This window comes from Thunnus maccoyii, chromosome 24 (genome assembly GCF_910596095.1).
Source record: "Thunnus maccoyii chromosome 24, fThuMac1.1, whole genome shotgun sequence".
Lineage (NCBI taxonomy): Eukaryota > Metazoa > Chordata > Actinopteri > Scombriformes > Scombridae > Thunnus > Thunnus maccoyii.
The window spans coordinates 2,301,707-2,322,969 of record NC_056556.1 but is presented as its reverse complement, the minus strand read 5'-3'; the positions used below and the strand labels follow the sequence as shown (position 1 = coordinate 2,322,969).

Sequence of the window (21,263 nt, the reverse complement as noted above, 5' to 3'; positions counted from 1 at the left end):
GTCCTTCCAGCATTACTGTCAGTTTTACAGTCACCTACAGTCTGGTCCATAAACCTGTCAAAGAGAAAGGTCTCCATCCTGTTGGAAGTGCTGAAACTCCAATCAGAGAAGAAACAAGTGAAGCTGACAGGCTGCTCAGATGAAGAGAGTGAAGTGAGGAGTTTCCTACAGTGTCTGCCTTATATCTCAGGGCTCAGGTAAGTCAGACTAATACTGTATTTTTAGAAATACTATGTGGTTTACTTCAGAAAAGGTAAAGAAATAAGATGGTTTGTAAATCAGTTTGTCTTCTACTTTTGTATGTTTGCTTTGATGATTTCACAATTCATCCATAATATTGTGTTGAATTATTAATAAAAATGTCTAATGTATTAATACTTACCTTTTCTAAAACATATTCATTATGAAATGTGCAGACTGAATGAAGAGAGTTTCCAGCAGCTACTGGCCCTCCTCCATGAAATCCAGGATGAGGACTTGACCTGTTCCTTCTTCAGTAAGGTTGGTGGAGACCTGACCTCCTGCTGTCTGAACTGGGAGGTTCTTCGGTATCTGCTGCAGCAGTCATCAGCTCAGACCATCACTGTGAACCTGAGGAAGAACTGCTTCTTACAGGAGAGAATCACACATCTGCTTCCCTTTCTGGACAGGATTGTATTCAAAAGGTTGTCAAATTGTTTTTCCCCTTTTATTGGACACAGACATAAAGTTGTTTTCCATTTAATAATTTGTAAATGTTCTGTTATGGCTTCTGTTTCATCATCAGTTTGTTCATTGTTTGACCAGACAGAGTGTTATTGGTAAATACACTGTATGCTTTCAGGCCCAGTCCCAGCTTTGTGTTGACTGCCATCAGAGAGATCTATAAAGCTCAAACCCGTCACATGATACCCAGTTTACTGAGGTCATTGGATCATGTGATCAACCTGACCTGTAGAGAGCTGGACTCAGTGGACTGTGCTGCTCTACTCTTCATCCTTCAACACAGTGACAGAGTTAAAGTAAACCTGCAGTGGACCTCCATACCAACAGAGGAAATAGAGTCCATCCTCTTTACACTGGACAAAGTCTCTCAACTCAGGTCAGACATTAGTGCTCATCTCTTAACGCTGTAGCTGTATCAGTACTCTCTAACACACAGGATATCATTTATCCATCCCTGGTAGCGTACTGGGAGAGCACCTTAGATGTTAGAGGATACAGATGAGATAGATTGCATCCCTCCTATGATTGATGTGTTAGACTCAGGGTGTCTTCAGAGGGCTCTGCTGTAAGCTCTAGCATCCAAAATCTGCCTTCAGTCTCTTATTGAACACTTTGCAGTACTGTTGGTTCGGTCTTTACTTATTTCATTACACAGCAGTGTAAGATCACAGCTATCAAGCATATTTATTTCAGTGTTATGGTGGTAATAATGCTTCGCTGATTTGCTTAAACGCTCCGACAAATGAATCATTCAAAGTATCTTTGGAGACACCGAGATACTCGCAGTACACTGCTTTATTTTGGGCAACGTCTCATTTCCTGTAGACTAAACCAGGTTGTAACCAGAAGTAACAAAGTTGCCTTTTCTTACTTGTAAACCTGCTCAATAACACTGTTGAGTATTTGGACTCTTTTTTTATGTCATGATTAATTTCAGACTAGTATATGGTGTTGAAATCAGTCATGATAACACTGTACTCTTTAATATCCTATATCATTATTTGTGTGGAATATTTGTGAGTCTGCTAGTCATATTGGTATCTGAACAATGAAGTGATATGATTGTATTATTTGTGTATAATTTGTTAACTTTCTTACATTTCTGAATCAATTCTGCTACCAGTGTTGACAGGAATCTGTTGCTGAGGTTCCTCCACTGCTGTTCTGCCTCTGACGCCCAGCAGGGGGCAGCATCAGGCCTGCTCAGGACTCTACAGCACAGGCTGGATCTGTCCTGCTCCTCCTGTGTGGAGCTGACAGAGAAGGTTCAGTCTGAGCCTCTGAGTCTGACCTTTGCTGACTGCAGTGCCGTCTCCACCATCCTGAGACACAGCAGCCGCAACACACAGCTGGACCTGAGAGACTGTGAGGTGGAAGACAGCAGTCTGGACCAGCTGTTTCCTGTCCCAGACAGAGTCCGTCTCCGGTAGGAACGAATAACCTAAACCAGAGAAGAAACTTGTTCACAGTAATGTTTCTGCATGGTAACAGTCTGCTCTTTGCTCTGTTTGTCCTGTTCAGAGCCAGTAAAGCTGTCCTCCTCCAGCTGGTGTCCCTGGTTCCTGGGAGCAGTGACAGGGACACAGTGAGACGGGGAGAGTCCCTGTGTAGAGCCCTGGGTGGAGAGCTGGACCTCAGTCACACCACACTGGATCAGAGCGCCTGTGAAGGTTTGGCCCAGATGCTGGACTCCTCTGACAGGCTGACAGAGCTGGACCTCAGTCACTGTCAGCTCACTGACCAGCTGCTGCTCACACTCATCACACATCTGCACAAAGTCCAAGTCCTGGAGTGAGTGTCAGACTGTACAGATACATGTGTTCATGTCACAAATATGTATATAATGCTGTGTCGGCTCTAGTCTAGTCAGTGGCGGAGGTAGTAACTCACAAAAACATATTGCTGACCACAACAGGCAGGTGGAGTTGGTGTGTGATTCAAAACAGACAAGAAGTTTAATGAGCTGAGAGGATCACAAGACGGCTTTCCTGAAGAAAAATGTTCCTTCTTAGGGAGGCAGAAAGAGACAGTAACCCTGCTGACAGCTTACGGCACCCCAAGTTTATTATAGAGTTCCCCAAATGCACTTTCAAGAGGGGAGATGATGTTGAATTTAGATTTCAGGAGAGACTGAAGTTGCTGTCAGTGTGTATATGAGAAGACAATTATATCTGTATAGTTAGAGTTTTGGTTTGATTTAATTCTTTTATAAAGCAACCGACACATAACACACTTTTCCACATATTCACAAAGAAAACAATTAAATAAAATAAAACATGCAGAAACACAAAACCAACAAAATAAATCAAACTATAAACAGTATATAAAACTATTAAAGTGTTAAACATAAAACTGAAGAGGATAAAAACACCAAAAGTCATTTCCATAGTGATCCTGCTGACACACATCATGACAACAAAGACTGCTGCGCCTCGTCTACATTACTGACTGAAGGTGCTGACAGATTTAATTATAGTAGCTACTCATTATACTAATTGTACATATTTACTAAAATATTAAATACATTCACCATCTCTCCTCTTATCATTTATTTAAAGAAAAGGTTTTTATACCTGTTGTTTATAGAACTTTGTACTACAGTAAACATACTGTACTTTTATAATACTGTCTTTACCTAATAATAGAATAGTTTACATTTAGTTATCTGGATACATAAACACAACTAGTTTGCCATTACTGTGAGTTCCATGAGAAGAGCAACAATCTGGCTGCAGATAATCTGTATTCACAGCAGAATTTATTCTGATTCTCCAGAGGAAATGAAGTGTGATGATTTACTTGAAGTAAAAAATATCCCGAGATCTTTGATGGAGTTCATGATGCATCCTGAGGATGATCACTATACTCCAAATTATCTGACTGTTTAAACTTGGAATGGATGTTGAACAGCTCAGCGCTGTGAATTACAGTGTTAGATCATGCAGTAGTGTCAGAACACTTCAATAATTAATGAAGATACTCAGCTGTGCAGTCAAAATGACCGACAGCGTGCACATACCTGCTACTGTATGAAGACGAGAGGTTTTTCACTGACTGAAGAAAAGACATAATCAGGTGGATTTTTGTTTTTATGATCACAGTTTTAGAGGTGTGTGTCTCTTTGTGTTTGTCTGAGCAGACAGAAATGCAAGTCAACATAATCCATTGACAAAGAGAACTTTAGTGCTTCTGCAGTGACGCCCTGACATTTACCTGTACTGCCTACATCAGCCACTGGCTCCATATTATATAATAATGTACCTTTTGTCCTCACTTTTTCTTTTTTGTTTGTGTGCATGTTACAGTCTGAGTCACAATAAGATCACAAATACTGCGACACACAGGTTACTCCAGCTGGTCTCCATCAATCCTTCCATTGAAGCTGTGCGGTGAGCAAACATTAATTAATTAGGCTTACAGGAAAATAATTCATAATCACTCAATCATTCATATTATTGTTGGCTGTATGAGTGACATTTGCTCTCTGCTTTGGTATTTTTCTAGACTCTTCAACAACAACATTGTGGACAGAAGTCCCTTTAAGAAAGACAAGCGGTTTGAAATATGGTGAACCAGTCATCAGTGTGGTGGTAACGTGGTGATCAGGGAATAATTGTCTTCTTGTGATCATTGGATGAAAACATGCAAGATGCTGATACAGTATGATAATCATGTAATTCCTGTATTACTGCAGTCCAAGTACAAATACTGTCTTCAGTAGTTTACAATATAGTGACTTTAGGTTTGACATGACGATCTCTGCCTTAAACTGTTTTTTAGATCTTTTTTTTTTTTTTTTTTTTTAAATCTAATGATTAAGAAGACAGTTTATATGGAGGCCAGGATCAGCCAGCAATACTAGATCAAATGTATCTGGAGATTATGACTCATCTCTTGTTCTTGAGGTACTTTAGATTACTCTTTATGGAGCTGATATTTATGATCCTGTGATGATTCTCTTCATGTTTACATATCAGATTGTTGTGTTGCGATCGTGATTCAATTATTTTTTTCTATTGTGGCAAAACAAATAGAGGCCATAAACTATTTATCTTTATGTATTTATGTGATAACTGTCTCCTGGGATGCAGGTTTTTGCTCCAGCGGGGACGAATGACTCTGATGATATCTTGAAGTATTGATGCAATAAAGGCACGATCAGGAGATACATCAAGATAACTGTAAATTATCTCAAGAATATGATCTTAAAAATGTAAATATAATTTTTACTTGATATTTTAAATTAGCTATTGCAAGAGATAATGTTTATTTTTTATGCCTATTCTTTTTATCTTTTTTAACTATTCCTCATTAAAATACCAGATTCAGTGTAAATTGCAAAAGCAGACACAGAGACTTTTTATTGTATAAAATACAGGTGAAAATATGTTTTAAACTGATCGCTATTTATCTTTATGTATTTTTGTGATAACTGTCTCCTGAGATGCATATTTTTGCTCCAGGCGGAGATGAATGACTGATGATATCTTGAAATATTCATGCACTACTTTATATATATGTATTTATTGTGACACTGCACAGTGTGAAACATAAATGTTAACGTTTGATGCACTGCAGCAGAGTTAGCTTATAGCTAATTTTCATCTGCAGAAGGTGCGATCAGGAGATACATCAAGATAACGGAAAATTATCTCGAGATTGTGATCTGAAAAATGTAAATATAACTATTTAAATTAGTTATTGCAAGAGATAATGTTTATTTTCTCTGCCTTTTCTCTCATCTTTTTTAACTCTTCCTCATTAAAATATTAGATTCAGTGTAAATTGTAAAAGCAGACACAGTGACTTTTAATTGTATAAACTGTTAGTAGCTTAGTGAATTTGTCCTTGAAACAGATGTAGTGAGACGACTCTTGATGCAACATTGTAAAAAGAAATTTATTTATTTATTACCTTCAAATAAAATGACTATCATGAAATATTGTGAAATGTACAAATGTAAATATGATCAATAAATAACTGATAAAGTCATATGCCTGCAGTTTATTATATTTACATTATATTTAGTCATATAATACATTATTTTTATGTGTGTATGTATGATTTATTGCAGTTATGTAAGTATGAACTATGAAAAAATCATCTCTACTATTGTGACATGAAAGAAAATATATAAATATAAAAAATTATATATGATCAACAAGAGTGGATCAGTAAAATACTAAAAAAATGTACACAAACACTGAGAATGGACTTTACAGTGAAGGAGGAGACATCTTGTGTCCAACAGGAAAACTAAAGATTTTTCAGTTAGGGAGAAGGAGTAGATGTCATTTTAAGGATTTTGACAAGATAATTTAACTTTTTTTTTAGTGGAAAAACCACATCAGACACAAATTATTATTCAAAGTAGAGTATTTTACATACATCTTCAAGCATGTCTGGAGGGGATCTTTAAACCTCCTCATCTTCAGATAATCTGTTAAATATGATATGATGCTACTGTAACAGTCACTTCTGATCCTCCTCTTTGTGACGGATTTTAATATGATAATTATACTTTTACGGTGGAAAAACCAGGTCTTTAACTGCAATAGAATAATTTCTATTTTATTAGAAATACACGTAAAACATATCAGAGGAAGGCATCTGTTTTCATCAACCTGTGTTCACCTTTCATGTTTACAATAGACGATCTTTGACGCTCAACTGGCTCCAACATGAGATCATGGATGTATCGTGAGATCATGGTCATGTTTTGACGGTAACCCTAGGAATCTCTCGCGAGATTTGTACGCGTTGTTTCTTCATTGTGCGAGTTGTACAACATAATAATGTTTTTATGATGTGACAACGCTGTGGTTACGGTGTGGTTAGTTTTGAGAACAAAAAACACTTGGTTAGGGTTTGGGAAAGATCATGGTTTGGGTTAAAATGATGACTCTCGCGAGATCGTTCGCGTGTCTGGGGTTACCATCCAGAAACGACCGATTGAGAGCGTGAACAGGTGCATTGTGGGAAGCATCTGTGACGCTGTCGTTTAGTTTTCTTGTTTATTTCTTCTGTCTCTGTGTCAAAGCTGAAATGACCGAGAAAGTCGGCATTAAATAAGTTGTTCATTCAAAAGAAACATTTTCCATCCGCAGCCGTTAGGACGGACTGTAACATGGAGGCCGCTGAAGGTAAAAGACTTGAACTGATCAAGCTAATGTGGCTAAGAGGAGATGATGCTAATGAACGGCTAACTGCGGTATTTTATGTTATTTCATGTTTGTTATTCATTTACAGCTGTTTAGTTATGAATGAAACGTCAGTCAGAATGAAGAAATTAGCGATATGACAAGTGAAAGACCGCAGTTTCAAAGCTATTAGGAGTAGCATTTTATCTGTCCTCCACCCTTTAACAACTAAATATGTAAATATGTCAATTAACAGTCCAGTTACAATTAACCAGTAGTGGAAAGTAACTAAGTATAATTTTGAAGTACTTGTACTTTACTTGAGTATTTCCATGTGATGCTACTTTCTACATTTCAGAGGGAAATGTTGTACTTTCTACTCCACTACATTTATTTGACAGCTTTAGTTACTTTTCAGATGAAGATTTGACACAATGGATAATATAACAAGCTTTTAAAATACAACACATTGTTAAAGATGAAACCAGTGGTTTCCAACCTTTTTGTCTTTTGATGTCTTACAAAAAGCAGTGTGTAGTCGGGGTCACATTTCACATGTCTATGAGTTGTTAACAGCTCCACCAAATAGTGATTTTTCCCTCTAAACTTCTCACATGCTTTCATTTCAATAAATGTTCAAATGATCCAATATTTCAGCAAAAATCAAAGATTAGAGAAAAAGTCCAAAAACTGAAAACAGATTTGTGTATCAGAACTTTGTTTTTTCTTCTTTCCTCTCCCATTAATCATCTCACGAACCCTCAGATTTATCTGCGGACCCTTTGGAGGGGCCCCGACCCCTAGGTTGGGAACCACTGGACTAAACTAGCTAACTGTATATAAAGTAGTGTAAACTAGCTCCACCTCCAGCAGCTACAACAGTAACATGCTGCTCTAACACTGATGCTTCACTATTAATAATCTAATGATGTCATATATAATAATATATCAGTCAGAGGGACCAAACCACTACTTTTACTGCAATACTTTAACTACATCAAGCTCATAATACTTATGTACTTTTACTGCAATACTTTAACTACATCAAGCTCATAATACTTATGTACTTTTACTGCAATACTTTAACTACATCAAGCTCATAATACTTATGTACTTTTACTGCAATACTTTAACTACATCAAGCTCATAATATTCATGTCCTACTCATGTAATCACCAGTATAAAATCTGAGACTTTAGAAACATCATACATTAGAAAAATCACAGAAAAAAAGCACATTAATTTACAGATTGCATTTAAAAACCAATTAGATCACGTGTCACTGTAAACAAGGTCAGACTGTTCAAATGTTGATGGGTTGCTTCTCTCCACCAGGTTTAAGCAGTGCCACGCCCACCGAGGAGATGAATGGAGCTGGAAACCTGATGGACTTCCTGGACGAGCCTTTTCCTGATGTGGGCACGTATGAAGACTTCCACACCATCGACTGGCTGAGGGAAAAGTCCAGAGACACAGACCGCCACCGCAAGGTTCGACCAGACTGTTGTTTTTTCTTCAACACATTATTGAAATATGTGACACTTTTCAGACAGAGAATTTATGGCTCACTGAAGACTTTAGTGAGGGAGATATATGGATAAGTTTTATTAGATCCCTTGTGTTTCATTGGTTGCATTGGTGAGCTGCACTGCTGCAACACTATTAGTCCAATTTTTCCAATGAAAGGCTGGAGGCTGAAAGCTTTTGAATTCAGAATTTACAGTCTGTAAGTGTAACAAACCCTTTAAAGTAGTTTACTTGTCATCAGCTTTACTTATTACTCTTCAACTGATCAGTAAACTAAGCTAATAAATTAAAATGCAGACATACACTCGGATAATCACAACACTGAAGCATCTGAGAAGCAGTGTGTGGAAGGATTTATAGAGCAAAATTACCAACAAAGATCAGGCTGTGCGTAAAAAGCAGCTGAGTTACTCTACAACGACAACAAATCTGAGGACTCAGCAGCTAGTTTACCACACAAGTGAGGCAGCGGAGGCGTCAGACTAGCGGAGCAACCTTGTATGACTCAAATAATAATCAAGACACATAGTGTAGCTGTACAACACCACCTGGAAAATATAAAGACTATACTGACCGCTGACATATATATATATGCTTACGACAGTCACAGTACGTTGTATCCCTGACACTTAACAGTATCTGGGTTGTAATAAAGAGCTGCTGTTTCTGAAGATTAGAAAGTTGTTCATATTTGCTTCAGTGTGTTTGAAAAGCTGCTGCTGCATTTGGACTGTGGATTCTTACATAATCTTTAAGTTGCTGTAGTTTCATGGCTGCTGGTCAATTCAAACTCTCTGAATGAAGAATTTTATATTTGTCCTTGTTGTCTCTCTCCCAGATCACCAGTAAGAGCAAAGAGTCAATCTGGGAGCTGATCAAGAGCCTGCTGGACGCCTGGTCAGGATGGGTGGTGATGCTGCTCATCGGACTCCTCTCAGGTTGGTCAGGAGGGAAGAAGATACACGCCAGCCACGGGGGAATTAAAATGTATCTGTACCGGGAATATCCTCGCTCTTTGAAAAAACGTCACGAGGGTCTCAGGTGCACTGACACGTCCTGTGTTCTCCAGGTACGCTGGCCGGAGTGATCGACCTGGCGGTGGACTGGATGACAGACCTGAAGGAAGGCGTGTGTCTGTCGGCGTTCTGGTACAGCCACGAGCAGTGCTGCTGGACGTCCAACGAGACGACGTTCGACGACAGAGACAAGTGTCCTCAGTGGCAGAAGTGGGCCGAGCTGATGACCGGCCACGCTGAGGTCAGACCCGACTCTCCGTTAAATAAAACTCAACTCCAGCGTCTGTTTCCTTTCTTATTAGCACATCAAGATCAGGTTGAAGCCCAGATAATTTACTTATAGAGCACATTTAAAAATGTTGACCTTTACTGACAAAGTAATAACACATTTAAGTAATTAAAATAAAAAGAAGACAAAATAATCTTGTTAATAATAATGGAGATTCAAAAGCAGTTATAAAAACATTGATCTTAAGATTTAAAAGCAGCAAAAGAACTGAAATGTTTCATCACCAGAGGAAGCAGTGATTAACTGAGCAACAGCTGCAACTAATGATTATTTTCACGATCGATTAATCTGACAGTTAATTTCTCTATTAGTCGATTTAATCGTGAAATGTTTGTCTGATTAACCGTCTCAAATGTTCAGATATTCATAAATGAAAAGGACAAACAGCAAATCATCACATTTCAGAGGCCGGAATCATCCAATGTTTGGTATTTTTGCTTGAAAAATGAATGAAAACGAAACGAATACTCGATTATCAAAATAGTTTTCAATATATTTTTTGATGATTGACTAATTGTTGCATCATATTATAATGCAAAAACCATCCATGTTGTCTATTATACTTTTAATGAAAGCAGTTTTTAGTGTTTACTTTTATTGGGATGCAATTTTATTATCTGTCACGCGCTTTGCTGTGTTTAATGTTAGTTAACTGAAAATTCTTATATTAAAATAATTTTTCTATCACAAAAAAAATTGAATAAAAAGCCCAACTGAGGTTAACTTGTCCTTTTGACAATGGAGAGATCATTTTTAAATCATTAAGGCTGTAAAAAAACACAGACAATACAAACTGTACATACAGCACGGTGTCTGTGTGGCTCAAGAGAATAATAATAATAATAATAATAATAATAATAATAATAATAATAATAATTGTGCCATCTTTGACTTCCTTCTATGTGTCTGTATTATTTCAGGGAGCTGGAGCGTACGTGTTGAACTACTTCCTGTACATCCTGTGGGCTCTGCTGTTTTCCTTCCTGGCGGTGTCGCTGGTGCGAGTTTTCGCTCCGTACGCCTGCGGTTCAGGAATCCCAGAGGTGAGAGGAGCATCATGGACGACACCTGATACTAAACACTGGCATCATTCTATATTTTCCTTATTCTCAATTAGTTTTGATGTTTTCATGGTTATTTGTTGACAATCTAAAAAATATAAAACATCACCAGACTTTTTTTTTTTTATTAATCAGCTTGTTACTTTCCGAAGTAGGAACATTTTTAAAAAATTAAGCCAAAGATCTCAAATCCTTCAAACATACAAGGCAATAATAATTAGATATTAAGAAAACAAGTGAAACATCTGAAGAGAAACATTCAGTTCTTTACAACTGGGAGGAAAAATCAGGAAAATGTAGTTAAAAAACATCAAAGTCTTTGTTAAAATTCTTGAGTTCTACAAATGCACAACTACAAAAGTGATAAATATCTCCTGGTTCCAGCATCTGAATTGTGAGGATTTGCTGTTTTTCTCTTTTTTATTCATATATAAACTGAATATTTTGGGGTTTTTGACTGTTGGTCGGACAAAACAAGACATCTGAAGACGTCACTTTGGACTCTGGAAGTTTGATACGGACATTTTTCACAGATTTTTTTAAAGACTAACAATTATTAAATGAATCAAAAAGTATTTGTAATACTTATCATTATTATTTTCTCCTTTTGGAGAGTAAAAAAAAACAGATGATATATATGTTTGTTTGTGTTTTTGTGCAGATCAAGACGATCCTCAGCGGCTTCATCATCCGGGGCTACCTGGGGAAATGGACCCTGCTGATCAAGACGGTCACCCTGGTCCTGGCGGTGTCATCGGGTCTCAGCCTGGGGAAGGAGGGTCCTCTGGTCCACGTGGCCTGCTGCTGCGGAAACCTCTTCTGCAGCCTCTTCTCCAAGTACAGCAAGAACGAGGGCAAGCGGAGAGAGGTACGCTCGGATGTTCAGAGAGCATTTTCACACAGAGATCAGCTTATTTTTTTTACATAATTGTTGTGTCTTGCAGGTGTTATCAGCTGCAGCGGCGGCGGGAGTGTCGGTGGCCTTTGGAGCGCCAATAGGAGGAGTTCTGTTCAGCCTGGAAGAGGTCGGTTATATATCTGCTCTGTTTGGTATCGTCGACACATTCAGTCGATGGAAGTTTTCTGCCTTTTTCTCTTTGCCTGATGTTCCCTCCTCAAGCATTTCTTATTTTCCCATTTCCTCTTTCCTGGAGTGATTCTTAGTGTGTTAAGTCCTTAGTAACTACTAGCTAGTTTCAAACCAGACATTTACTAGATCGACTTCCACCATTAAAATGTCTCAGACAGTAGACACCTTGGTAATGCATAAATCGGTTGCTAGGAAACATCATCATCCAAACCGAAGCAACCGAATATGTAAACAGGAAGTCACAAGCTGTAACTGAACTTTTGAGAAATAACAGTTTTAGGAGGCCAAGTGAGATAATAAAATTAGCTGCCAATCTTTTGTAAATGTAGGTATGACTTTGCTTTCTTTATGTGTATATATAGGAATGAATATCGTAAGGATTTTATCAATACTGCTGCTCTTATTGATCTTCTTATCAGCCCTTTTTTTAATTACTGTGCAAAAATAGACACATTTAGAAAAGGATTATAACTTCTTTATGCTTTTATATCACAAAATATTGTTTCTAGAGCTGCAACAATAATGTTTACAACAGAAAAGTCATGACAAAAACTCCCTGGAAACATAGTTAGCTTTTGTTTTTAGCTTCTTCATGACAATCTGTTAAAAGCCTGACAAGTGCACTATGGTTAAAACATGCGATAAAAACGATAAAAGAATCAAACTGTCGAGAAAAATGTGTTTCAGAATTAGTAGTTATAATAATGATTTGTAAGAAATTTAAAATCTTAAATCTTTAATTTTAATGGAGCGTTGTGTCTCTAAGAAAGTCACCATTTCTCTTTTGTTTTGTTTTGTTCCTCCTCTTCCTCTTGATGAAGCTCCGGGGCGATGCCTCCTTCATCTGTCGTCCTTTTCCAGAGCTGTCATGTTCCCCTCTTTGGCGTTAGACTCGTCTCTGACAAACACTCCTTCGTGTCTCCTGCAGGTCAGTTACTACTTCCCTCTGAAGACTTTGTGGCGTTCGTTCTTCGCCGCTCTAGTCGCCGCCTTCACCCTGCGCTCCATCAACCCGTTTGGCAACAGCCGCCTGGTGCTGTTCTACGTGGAGTACCACACGCCGTGGTACATGGCCGAGCTGGTCCCCTTCATCCTGCTGGGCGTGTTCGGCGGCCTCTGGGGGACGCTCTTCATCCGAGCCAACATCGCCTGGTGCCGGCGGAGGAAGACCACCCAGCTGGGGAAGTACCCGGTACTGGAAGTCATCGCCGTGACGGGGATCACCGCCCTGCTGGCGTACCCCAACCCTTACACCCGCCGCAGCACCAGCGAGCTCATCTCTGAGCTCTTCAACGACTGCGGAGCGCTCGAGTCCTCGCAGCTCTGCGATTATATTAACAACCCCAACATGAGTCGACCGGTGGACGACATCCCAGACCGACCTGCAGGGCCCGGCGTTTACAACGCTCTGTGGCAGCTCGCCCTCGCACTCATCTTCAAGATCGTCATCACCATCTTCACCTTCGGCATGAAGGTCAGTACAAGAAAGATCACAAGGAATAAATTTGTCAATAAAATCTTGTTTACTCCCACTTCAAAAACAAATGGTAGATGTGCACTCGTCCTTTTTCTTTCAGGCTTTACTTTAAAAATAAATAATTCGATTTGAGTATTTGCTAAATCTGAGAATATTGTACACATCGTCCATATACATCACGTATACTGTGAGATGATAGAAATGTGTCATCTGGTAGAGATTTAGCAATACTGTATATTTAAACTGGAATATCCCTTTAATACTGCTGGTCATTTTACACTTTCATGAGCAATAGTATAAAACCATGAGCACGACTGCTTTATAGGAGGATTTTTGCATGAATGTGATGAAGTAGTTTGACTTTTCAGGCATTTAATTGACTGGAATCACCTCACACAGACCCTCCCATCTAATTACTTTCATTTATAAACTATTGAGTTTACGGAAAATTGCAATTTAAGGTTTTACATACATACTTGATAGAAGACTTAAACATGAAAACACTTTGTGAAAACGTTTTTGGATTAGTTAGTTTAATGATTTTTATCAAGTTCCTTTGGGGGCATGATGACATACCAACCCGGGACTCAAACTTGACGTGGCTCTTCAACGAATGCTCGCTTTAACTCTGACTTCCTGTTGATGATTCTGTTTCTGCGACATCTCCAGATCCCGTCAGGTCTGTTCATCCCCAGCATGGCGGTGGGGGCGATCGCGGGGCGGATCGTCGGCATCGCCGTGGAGCAGATGGCGTACCACCACCACGACTGGATCATCTTCAAGAACTGGTGCCGGCCCGGCGCCGACTGCGTCACACCTGGACTGTACGCCATGGTGGGAGCCGCCGCCTGTCTGGGTGAGTAGACGCAGTTCATACATCGTTATTCTCCAAATACACAATAAAGAGCTTTTTTTTCCCTCAGGCTTTTGAGGTCGACAGCTTAAAAAAAATATACAAAACCCAAACATTTTCAGTTTATAATGATATAAAACTTATATAATGAATAATCGATTATCAAAGCTGTTGATTAATTTCTTTTCCTGTAATAAAACCCTGTGTGTCCCTCCAGGCGGCGTGACGAGGATGACTGTCTCCCTGGTGGTCATCATGTTTGAGCTCACTGGCGGTCTGGAGTACATCGTCCCTCTGATGGCCGCCGCCGTCACCAGTAAGTGGGTGGCGGACGCCTTCGGGAAGGAGGGCATCTACGAGTCGCACATCCAGCTCAACGGCTACCCCTACCTGGACGTCAGGGACGAGTTCACACACCGCACCCTGGCCACCGACGTGATGCGGCCCCGCAGGAACGACCCCCCTCTGGCCGTCCTCACTCAGGACTCCACCACGGTGGAGGACGTGGAGACGCTCATCAAAGACACGGATTATAACGGCTTCCCGGTGGTCGTGTCCCGAGAGTCAGAGAGACTCATCGGCTTCGTCCAGCGCAGGGATCTCACACTCGCCATCAGTAAGATGGTTGAACCACTTCAGATTAGTCTATTATTTATATTTGACTGATTTGCTATAAAGATTTTCTAACAGTGTTTTATGAGCCTGACTCCTCTCCTGTCTTTTCACAGAGAACGCCCGTCAGAAACAGGACGGCGTGGTGAGCAGCTCGGTGGTCTACTTCACCGAGGACGCGCCGCAGTTGCCGGCCAGCAACCCGCAGCCACTGAAGCTGCGACGCATCCTGAACCTCAGCCCCTTCACCGTCACCGACCACACGCCCATGGAGACGGTGGTGGACATCTTCCGCAAGCTGGGCCTCCGCCAGTGTCTGGTCACCAGGAGCGGGTAAGAACAGGACGCACACCGGAGCTACAAAAAGCCTCACGCCAGTGTCTCATTCCAGATGTTTCCAAGGATTTGGAGTTTATTTATCATTAAGTTTTCAACGAACTGTTCAGCAAACAGAATTTCTAGAAAATAACGCACATCTGAATATAATAGCTCAATAAACCACATTTATTACACTTCTCCAAATGTAAAAACTTTTTTTTTTAAATCAGAATGACTGTATTTAGTGAACAAACACATGAGCAGATATTTTAGACATTTTATAAAATATGACACGTCACTCAACAGTATAAACTGTTGAATATCTTATAACTTAAAGGTATAATATGTAATTTTTCCACGTTAAAATGTCTAAAAACAACTAGACCTATATTATATATGTTGTTGAGTTGTGTACTTACATTATCCCAAATGTTTCCAACAATGTTCAAACCCAGAGAAATCTGTAATTTAATCAAAGTAATGGACCGTTTCATTTGGTCGACTGTCAATGGCGTCATACCTCCTCTACCAAAGAGTAAACACGCACCAGATGCATACGGCGGCGCTGTGTTTGTCCGCTACAATGGCGTCTACCAAAGAGTAACTTACACACATACAAGATAATACATCGGCGTTGTGGTTGTTCCACACAAACTGTTATAAATGGACTTGTATTCAGTTTTAAGTCACATTTTCATGATAAATTTAGGTGGTTTTTAACTATATCTTTTAGCCGGAAGAAGGATTTTAGTCATTGGACGTCTGGATCTTAAGTTATCAGAGAAATAAACTGGGCAAACGTTAGCAGCAGCTCGGCTAACAGCCCCTCCAGGAAGTCCGGTGGTCACCAAACATCGTCGGAGAAACACTGGTTTTTTAGGTGAAACAGCTTTATTCAGTGTTTTTACCTGTAATCTCCGGGTCCGCTTATTCTGGAGAGGAGGAGACCTCTGCGGGTAAAAACATCCTGAATGACTAACACTGGAGTAATCCTATCCCGGTGAAGCTGGTTATTTAACACATGGATGTATAAAGAGAACTAGATACAGCGTCGGAGGCGGGGCCCCGCTCATTCCTATGAAAGTTACTCAGTGGCGTGTGAAGCAATAAAAAATCGACTTCCTGGTATGAAAGTACCCGGATCGTCCGCATTGTGCGGCCCATAGAGCATGTGCACTAGTGACTTTCGCTTGTTCTCTTTATACATCCACGATTTAACAACGAAGACAACATCTCCCACGATCCTTTGCTACTTCACACCGTCATCACACTCCGTCTTTTGTTATTGTTTTGATTGAGACCCCTAGCGGCTGAAATTACATATTGTGCGTTTAATGAACTATTGAACAAATTTGACTCCAAATGGAGGGTTGTCAAGTGTTATTGGATTGTTTAGATTAGCTGATGAGCTGATTGAATCTTTATTAACTCAACTCCATCGTCACAATATGCTTCTTAAAGTTCATTATTGTTGTATTATTCCAAAACTCTGACCCCTACGAGGACCACTTGTTGCAGCAGGTTTCAGTTAGTCAGGAGATATACTTGTGAATTACTAAACCGTCCTAAAGTTACAACCGACACAACCCTTATTTTCAGTCTTTAAGATGTTTTGTGAACACGTCGCTGTTCCTTTGTGGTGTTTTGGAAACACAAGCACTATAAATAAATACATTTTAACAGTATGAGTAGCTCAAAGGACAAATGCATTTATTGTAGTTCTGAAATTTTATTGAAATGTCAACTAGTAAGGTCTCTCAAGATGATGTCTTCAATTGTCTTCTTTTGTTCGACCAACAGTCTGAAATATGAAGATATTCAGTTTACAGTGATCCTGACATTAGAGAAGTTGGAACCATACAATGATTCATATTTTTTCTTGATGAATTATAAAAAATTATGGAAAAAAAACAACAAACAAACAAAAAATATGGTTGATTTATTTTCTTTAGAGGTGAAACAGCTCCATCTGGTGGACAATGTAAATCATTACATTTTCTTACATTACAAGACTGGGATAACGTTAAATTTGAAAACAAAAAATGTTTTTGATGATTAATCTCAATTAACTTTGACTTATAAATTAATTGTTTGGTCTAAAATATCCTGATCTGAAGACATTAAGTTTATTATCACATTAAATAAAAGAAAAGCACAATTGAAAAGCTGGAACCAGGTCATGTTTGGCATTTCGGGTTGTAAAATGACTTTAACAATTAACAAAATAGTTGTTTGTTAATTTTAATCGTCTAATCGATTCAGTGCAGCAAAGAGAGGAACTTCTGACCTTCACTTTGTTTATTTCCGCTGTGTCTCTCCAGGCGTCTCCTGGGCATCATCACCAAGAAGGACGTCCTGCGTCACATGGCTCAAATGATGAACCAGGATCCAGAGTCCATCATGTTCAATTAGCGAGCCTGACGAGCTTTACCGCGACGGTGTAAATAGGTGAAACTGGTGCGACGCTACTGTACTGCAACCTGTGAAAAGTCCCTCCCACCTCCTGACAGGCAAGTCCCCACCTTGTAGTGACCACAGCTGCAGCCCTGCTCCATGTGTTTTCAATGTAACTGTGCTGGAATATTTTTCATTCAAGGTAGCCAGTGGCAAAGAGGTTCTACTGTAGTTAAAATAAAGATTCGTTGTTTAACATTTCAAACCTTCAGAAGATTCAGCGTTTGCAGACTGAAAATAAAAGCTCCGATCAGACAGAGCGCTTTTTGCAGGAGCGTTGCCTTTTTCATGAAGCCCACAATTTAAAAAAAGAGCAGTTTGCTGCGTCTTTTTTTAATATTATTGTTGCAAATCAACCACCCAAAGCACTAAAAAAGTAAACCACTAGTTTGTCCTCCATGACTGTTATCGCCAGCTGTTGTTGTCGTCACCACTGCAGAAGGCCCGCCTCTCAATTCATCCGATTGGACGAGTTCTTTCAGCTCAAGGCGTTCAGGGCGCTCCTGCAAAAATGTGAGGAGCATAGAGCAGAGAAACGCGAGGCGCTCAGCAACGCAAAAGCTTCACTCTCATTGAAAACAATTACAAAAAGCCGCCCCAAGCTGCTAATAAGCTTTCTGTCTGATCGGAGCCGAAAGCCTCTTCTATTTCTTTGTGATCATCACCTCAAAACACAAGCTGTCACATGTCGCCATCGACGCTGAGAGTCGAGCAGGTGTTTAGTGTTCAGAGTGCCAAACTCTGGGTGTTGCAGCTGTTTCCAGCTTTTGGTAAATCTCTTCAGTAGCAGCAGCAGCAGCTGTAGCCACAATCAACAGTCATTTGTTTAGTGCTGCTAGTTTAGATTAAACTGGACACTGGAGGGAAAATCCTGAGACTGAATAGATACAAAGTTGTGGTCATGTGTGAGGACGTATGTTAGAGGAGCTGTAGTTTACAATCACAGGGTTGCTGCTCAGGCCTGGACAGTCTGACAGAGCACAGTAAATTCATTTAATAACGATCATCTCTTAGAAACTTTCAGTCCCAAAGTATGTCAGGAGTTCAGACACTGCTGCTTCCTGACTTTAAGGAATATCGATCCAAAAGGTGTGCTTGAGGAAGGAGTTTTGTTACCTGTAATCTTAGTTCTGTTAATCTACCTGTAAATTCTGTGTTTAATGCTTCAGGTGCTTGAAAGCTTCATGCTGTAAGTCAACATTTAGGTCTCTACCTTTAAACTTGGATTGTTCATTGCAAGCTTCCACCTATAATCTCATTGGTTTATGAGTTTAAACATATTTATACTTTCAGGTTATTTTATTTTTCTGTGAAGCCACAGGAGCTGTGACATGACTGACCAATCGCATTGCTCGTATCCGCTCCAAAGATACTGAAGTCAAAAGTAAGATTTCCCTCCATGTCTCTTTTATGGATCCTTCGCTGTCTTAAACTTCTATATACAAAACCTCACCATGAAGTGAAAATAACAGCTTTACTTGTGATCTTTTTATTTCTTTGCCACACAGTTTTTGAAACAAACAAGACGCACAAGTGTGAAACTGAAGGAACAAAGTTTACAGACAGAAACCAAACTGTTCAGACTTAAAACACGAAGCAGCACAGATCTGAATATAGAAGCTTTCAGCACAGTTTACAGGTGAAAACTGACTGTACAAATTTAAGATTAAAGGTACAAAACTCCTTCAAGCACACCTTTATGGATATAATATTCTGTCACAGTACGCTGGAAGGTAACTGATATTAATTAGCCTCAGAAAAATCTTTAAATCTGCTCTTAAGATAAAAATAGGTGAAAAGTACTGATTTTTTTTTTTTTTAGGAATCAGGTGTGTAGGAATCTTTAAATCTGGGTTGTTTGCAGGGTTTCGTGATATTAAGGTACTCGAGCATCATCAATGCTCTGAAAAATGGGACCAGGTGAGAGATTTAATGAACCAGAGGGGTTTGAAGTTTGAAGTTCAGCACCACTGAATCATGATATTATCGTAAAAACTGTCTGTAACTCTGATTTTATTTGAAGTTGGGGAGTTTGGGACTGCTGCACTTTGTGTTTAAGCTAACTTGTTTTTTTTTTTATGTTATGCGTTGCTGCCATATTTATATTAACGCCGCCTCTGAGGGCACAAACTGACAGTTCCTGTCAGGACCAACACTGACACACACTGTGTGTCTGTCAAAAAAGCTAAATGTTGTTTTTACTGTAGCAGCTGGGTATATAAAAAAAACAAAACATTGTTGTTGGTACTGTTTTGCATCTGTGTTCATTTAACTGTGTCAAAAGGTTTTTAAGAGCCTTAAAATGTGACTCCAATGACTCAGTGGAGGAAACGTAAGTCAAGTTAATTCACATTTCACGGAATAAAACCTGTTTTTATTGAGTTAAAGGCCTATACACACTGTGTGATGACACTCAGTCATCTCTGGCCTTTATATAAAAATGATCCAGTTTAGATTTGGGATAAAGATCACATGTGACCTACAGACTTCAATACTCTAGACAGACATTTATCCACAAAGCAAGATGAGAAAATGTTGTAAAAGATCAAGTCGGCACTGTTAAGTCTCTCAAATCAGCTGGAAGTGTTTCCCAGTCGGTAGGTGAAAACAGAAACAGAAACAGAAAAAAGCTGATTTGCTTTATTTTGCCAACTTGTAGTTTTCTTCACAAATTCTGTCCGAGTAGAAACGAAAATTGACGCAACAAATTTGGCCTTAAATTTGTGAATCTGTCATAATTTTGACGCAGGCTTGTTCAGTCTCCAAATATCTGCTGTAGACGTGTCTCTGTCCTCTCTCAGACTCTCTTCTTGTATTGACGACCAAAGATTTCAGCATGTTGCACACAGTGTGTAGGGACCTTTTTTTTTTTTTTTAGAAAGGATTCAAAAACAAGAAAAGTTTCATAACTGGAAATGAAGCTGACATATCTGTTACCGGGTTAACATTTTTTAGCTAAGTAGCCAATGGTACAATAAGCTCCTGATACATGAACTAACAAAAATAACCTGTAAGTCTTGTTTGTGACACTAAAAGCTAAATATTACATCTTTAAGGAGACGCTTGTAGTCAGTCTGGCTGCTGCAAATGGATCAATAATGAAGAAAAATAACTAATGTTGCAGGAAAATGATCCAAGGATAAAAAGAAAGATCTTTCCCGGCATGTAAAAATATTGATTGCACAAAAAATTCAGAAGAAAAAGAAACCATAAAATTTTTGTTTTTGAGTCCTGCTCCTCGACTGCACATTTGGTGTTTTTTTTTTTTTAATCTCTTCTGTCATTTCCTTCTTCGTGGTATTTGTTGTTGTGAAAAATAAAGTGGATCAGTCGGAGCTCCCAGCTGCTAACGGTTCATAAAGACTGGAAACTTTGAGGGAATTAACTTTTGGAAAACGCTTAAAAAAACCGTAGAAAACACTCTCCATGTCGTTGAAGCAAATTATCAAGCTTTTGTTTTTAAATGCCAACAGAATGTATTGAAAAAATAACTGTGTATATATATAATGAAGATTTATTGTGAGCATTTTTTAATTTAATTTAATTTTTTGTTTGAAACACACTAATGTTAAACCCTGGTTATTTTTTACGTTTAACTCTTAAGTATTTATCAGACGCATCACTCGCACAGGAAAAAACCCAGATATTTGCACTTTTGTTTGGATTTGTAAATGAAGTCATTGAAAAATAAACCTTTCAATTTACCTTCAAACGGTGAATA

The 21,263-nt window shown here is 39.1% G+C and overlaps 2 protein-coding genes across 2 annotated transcripts in view; both read left to right on the top strand.

The window, feature by feature from the left end:
* The window catches only part of LOC121891868 (protein NLRC5-like), a 30,546-nt gene extending 25,660 nt beyond the window's left edge, over window positions 1–4,886 (top strand). The window contains exons 2-7 of the mRNA XM_042404520.1: window positions 417–665; window positions 824–1,081; window positions 1,829–2,131; window positions 2,227–2,496; window positions 4,011–4,094; window positions 4,210–4,886. Coding sequence (XP_042260454.1) covers window positions 885–1,081; window positions 1,829–2,131; window positions 2,227–2,496; window positions 4,011–4,094; window positions 4,210–4,276 — 921 coding nt within the window. The 5' untranslated portion in view covers window positions 417–665; window positions 824–884 and the 3' untranslated portion in view covers window positions 4,277–4,886. The remainder of the gene's footprint in view (window positions 1–416; window positions 666–823; window positions 1,082–1,828; window positions 2,132–2,226; window positions 2,497–4,010; window positions 4,095–4,209) is intronic.
* Window positions 4,887–6,661: 1,775 nt separating this feature from the next.
* On the top strand, window positions 6,662–21,261 carry LOC121892249 (H(+)/Cl(-) exchange transporter 4). Its single transcript, XM_042405169.1, has 12 exons — window positions 6,662–6,848; window positions 8,181–8,335; window positions 9,211–9,310; window positions 9,442–9,629; window positions 10,598–10,720; window positions 11,400–11,606; window positions 11,683–11,763; window positions 12,757–13,302; window positions 13,975–14,161; window positions 14,376–14,774; window positions 14,887–15,103; window positions 17,410–21,261. Exons 1-12 carry the CDS (start codon window positions 6,833–6,835, stop codon window positions 17,498–17,500), a joined length of 2,310 nt encoding a protein of 769 aa, XP_042261103.1. The 5' UTR covers window positions 6,662–6,832; the 3' UTR covers window positions 17,501–21,261.
* The last annotated feature ends 2 nt before the right edge of the window (window positions 21,262–21,263 follow it).

What these genes read in the sequence shown, in the direction of transcription:
- LOC121892249 (XM_042405169.1), top strand. An exon ending in TCTTCACCTTCGGCATGAAG is followed by an intron (nt 13,303 to 13,974) that starts GTCAGTACAAGA and finishes CGACATCTCCAG; the next exon opens with ATCCCGTCAGGTCTGTTCAT. An exon ending in GGGAGCCGCCGCCTGTCTGG is followed by an intron (nt 14,162 to 14,375) that starts GTGAGTAGACGC and finishes GTGTCCCTCCAG; the next exon opens with GCGGCGTGACGAGGATGACT.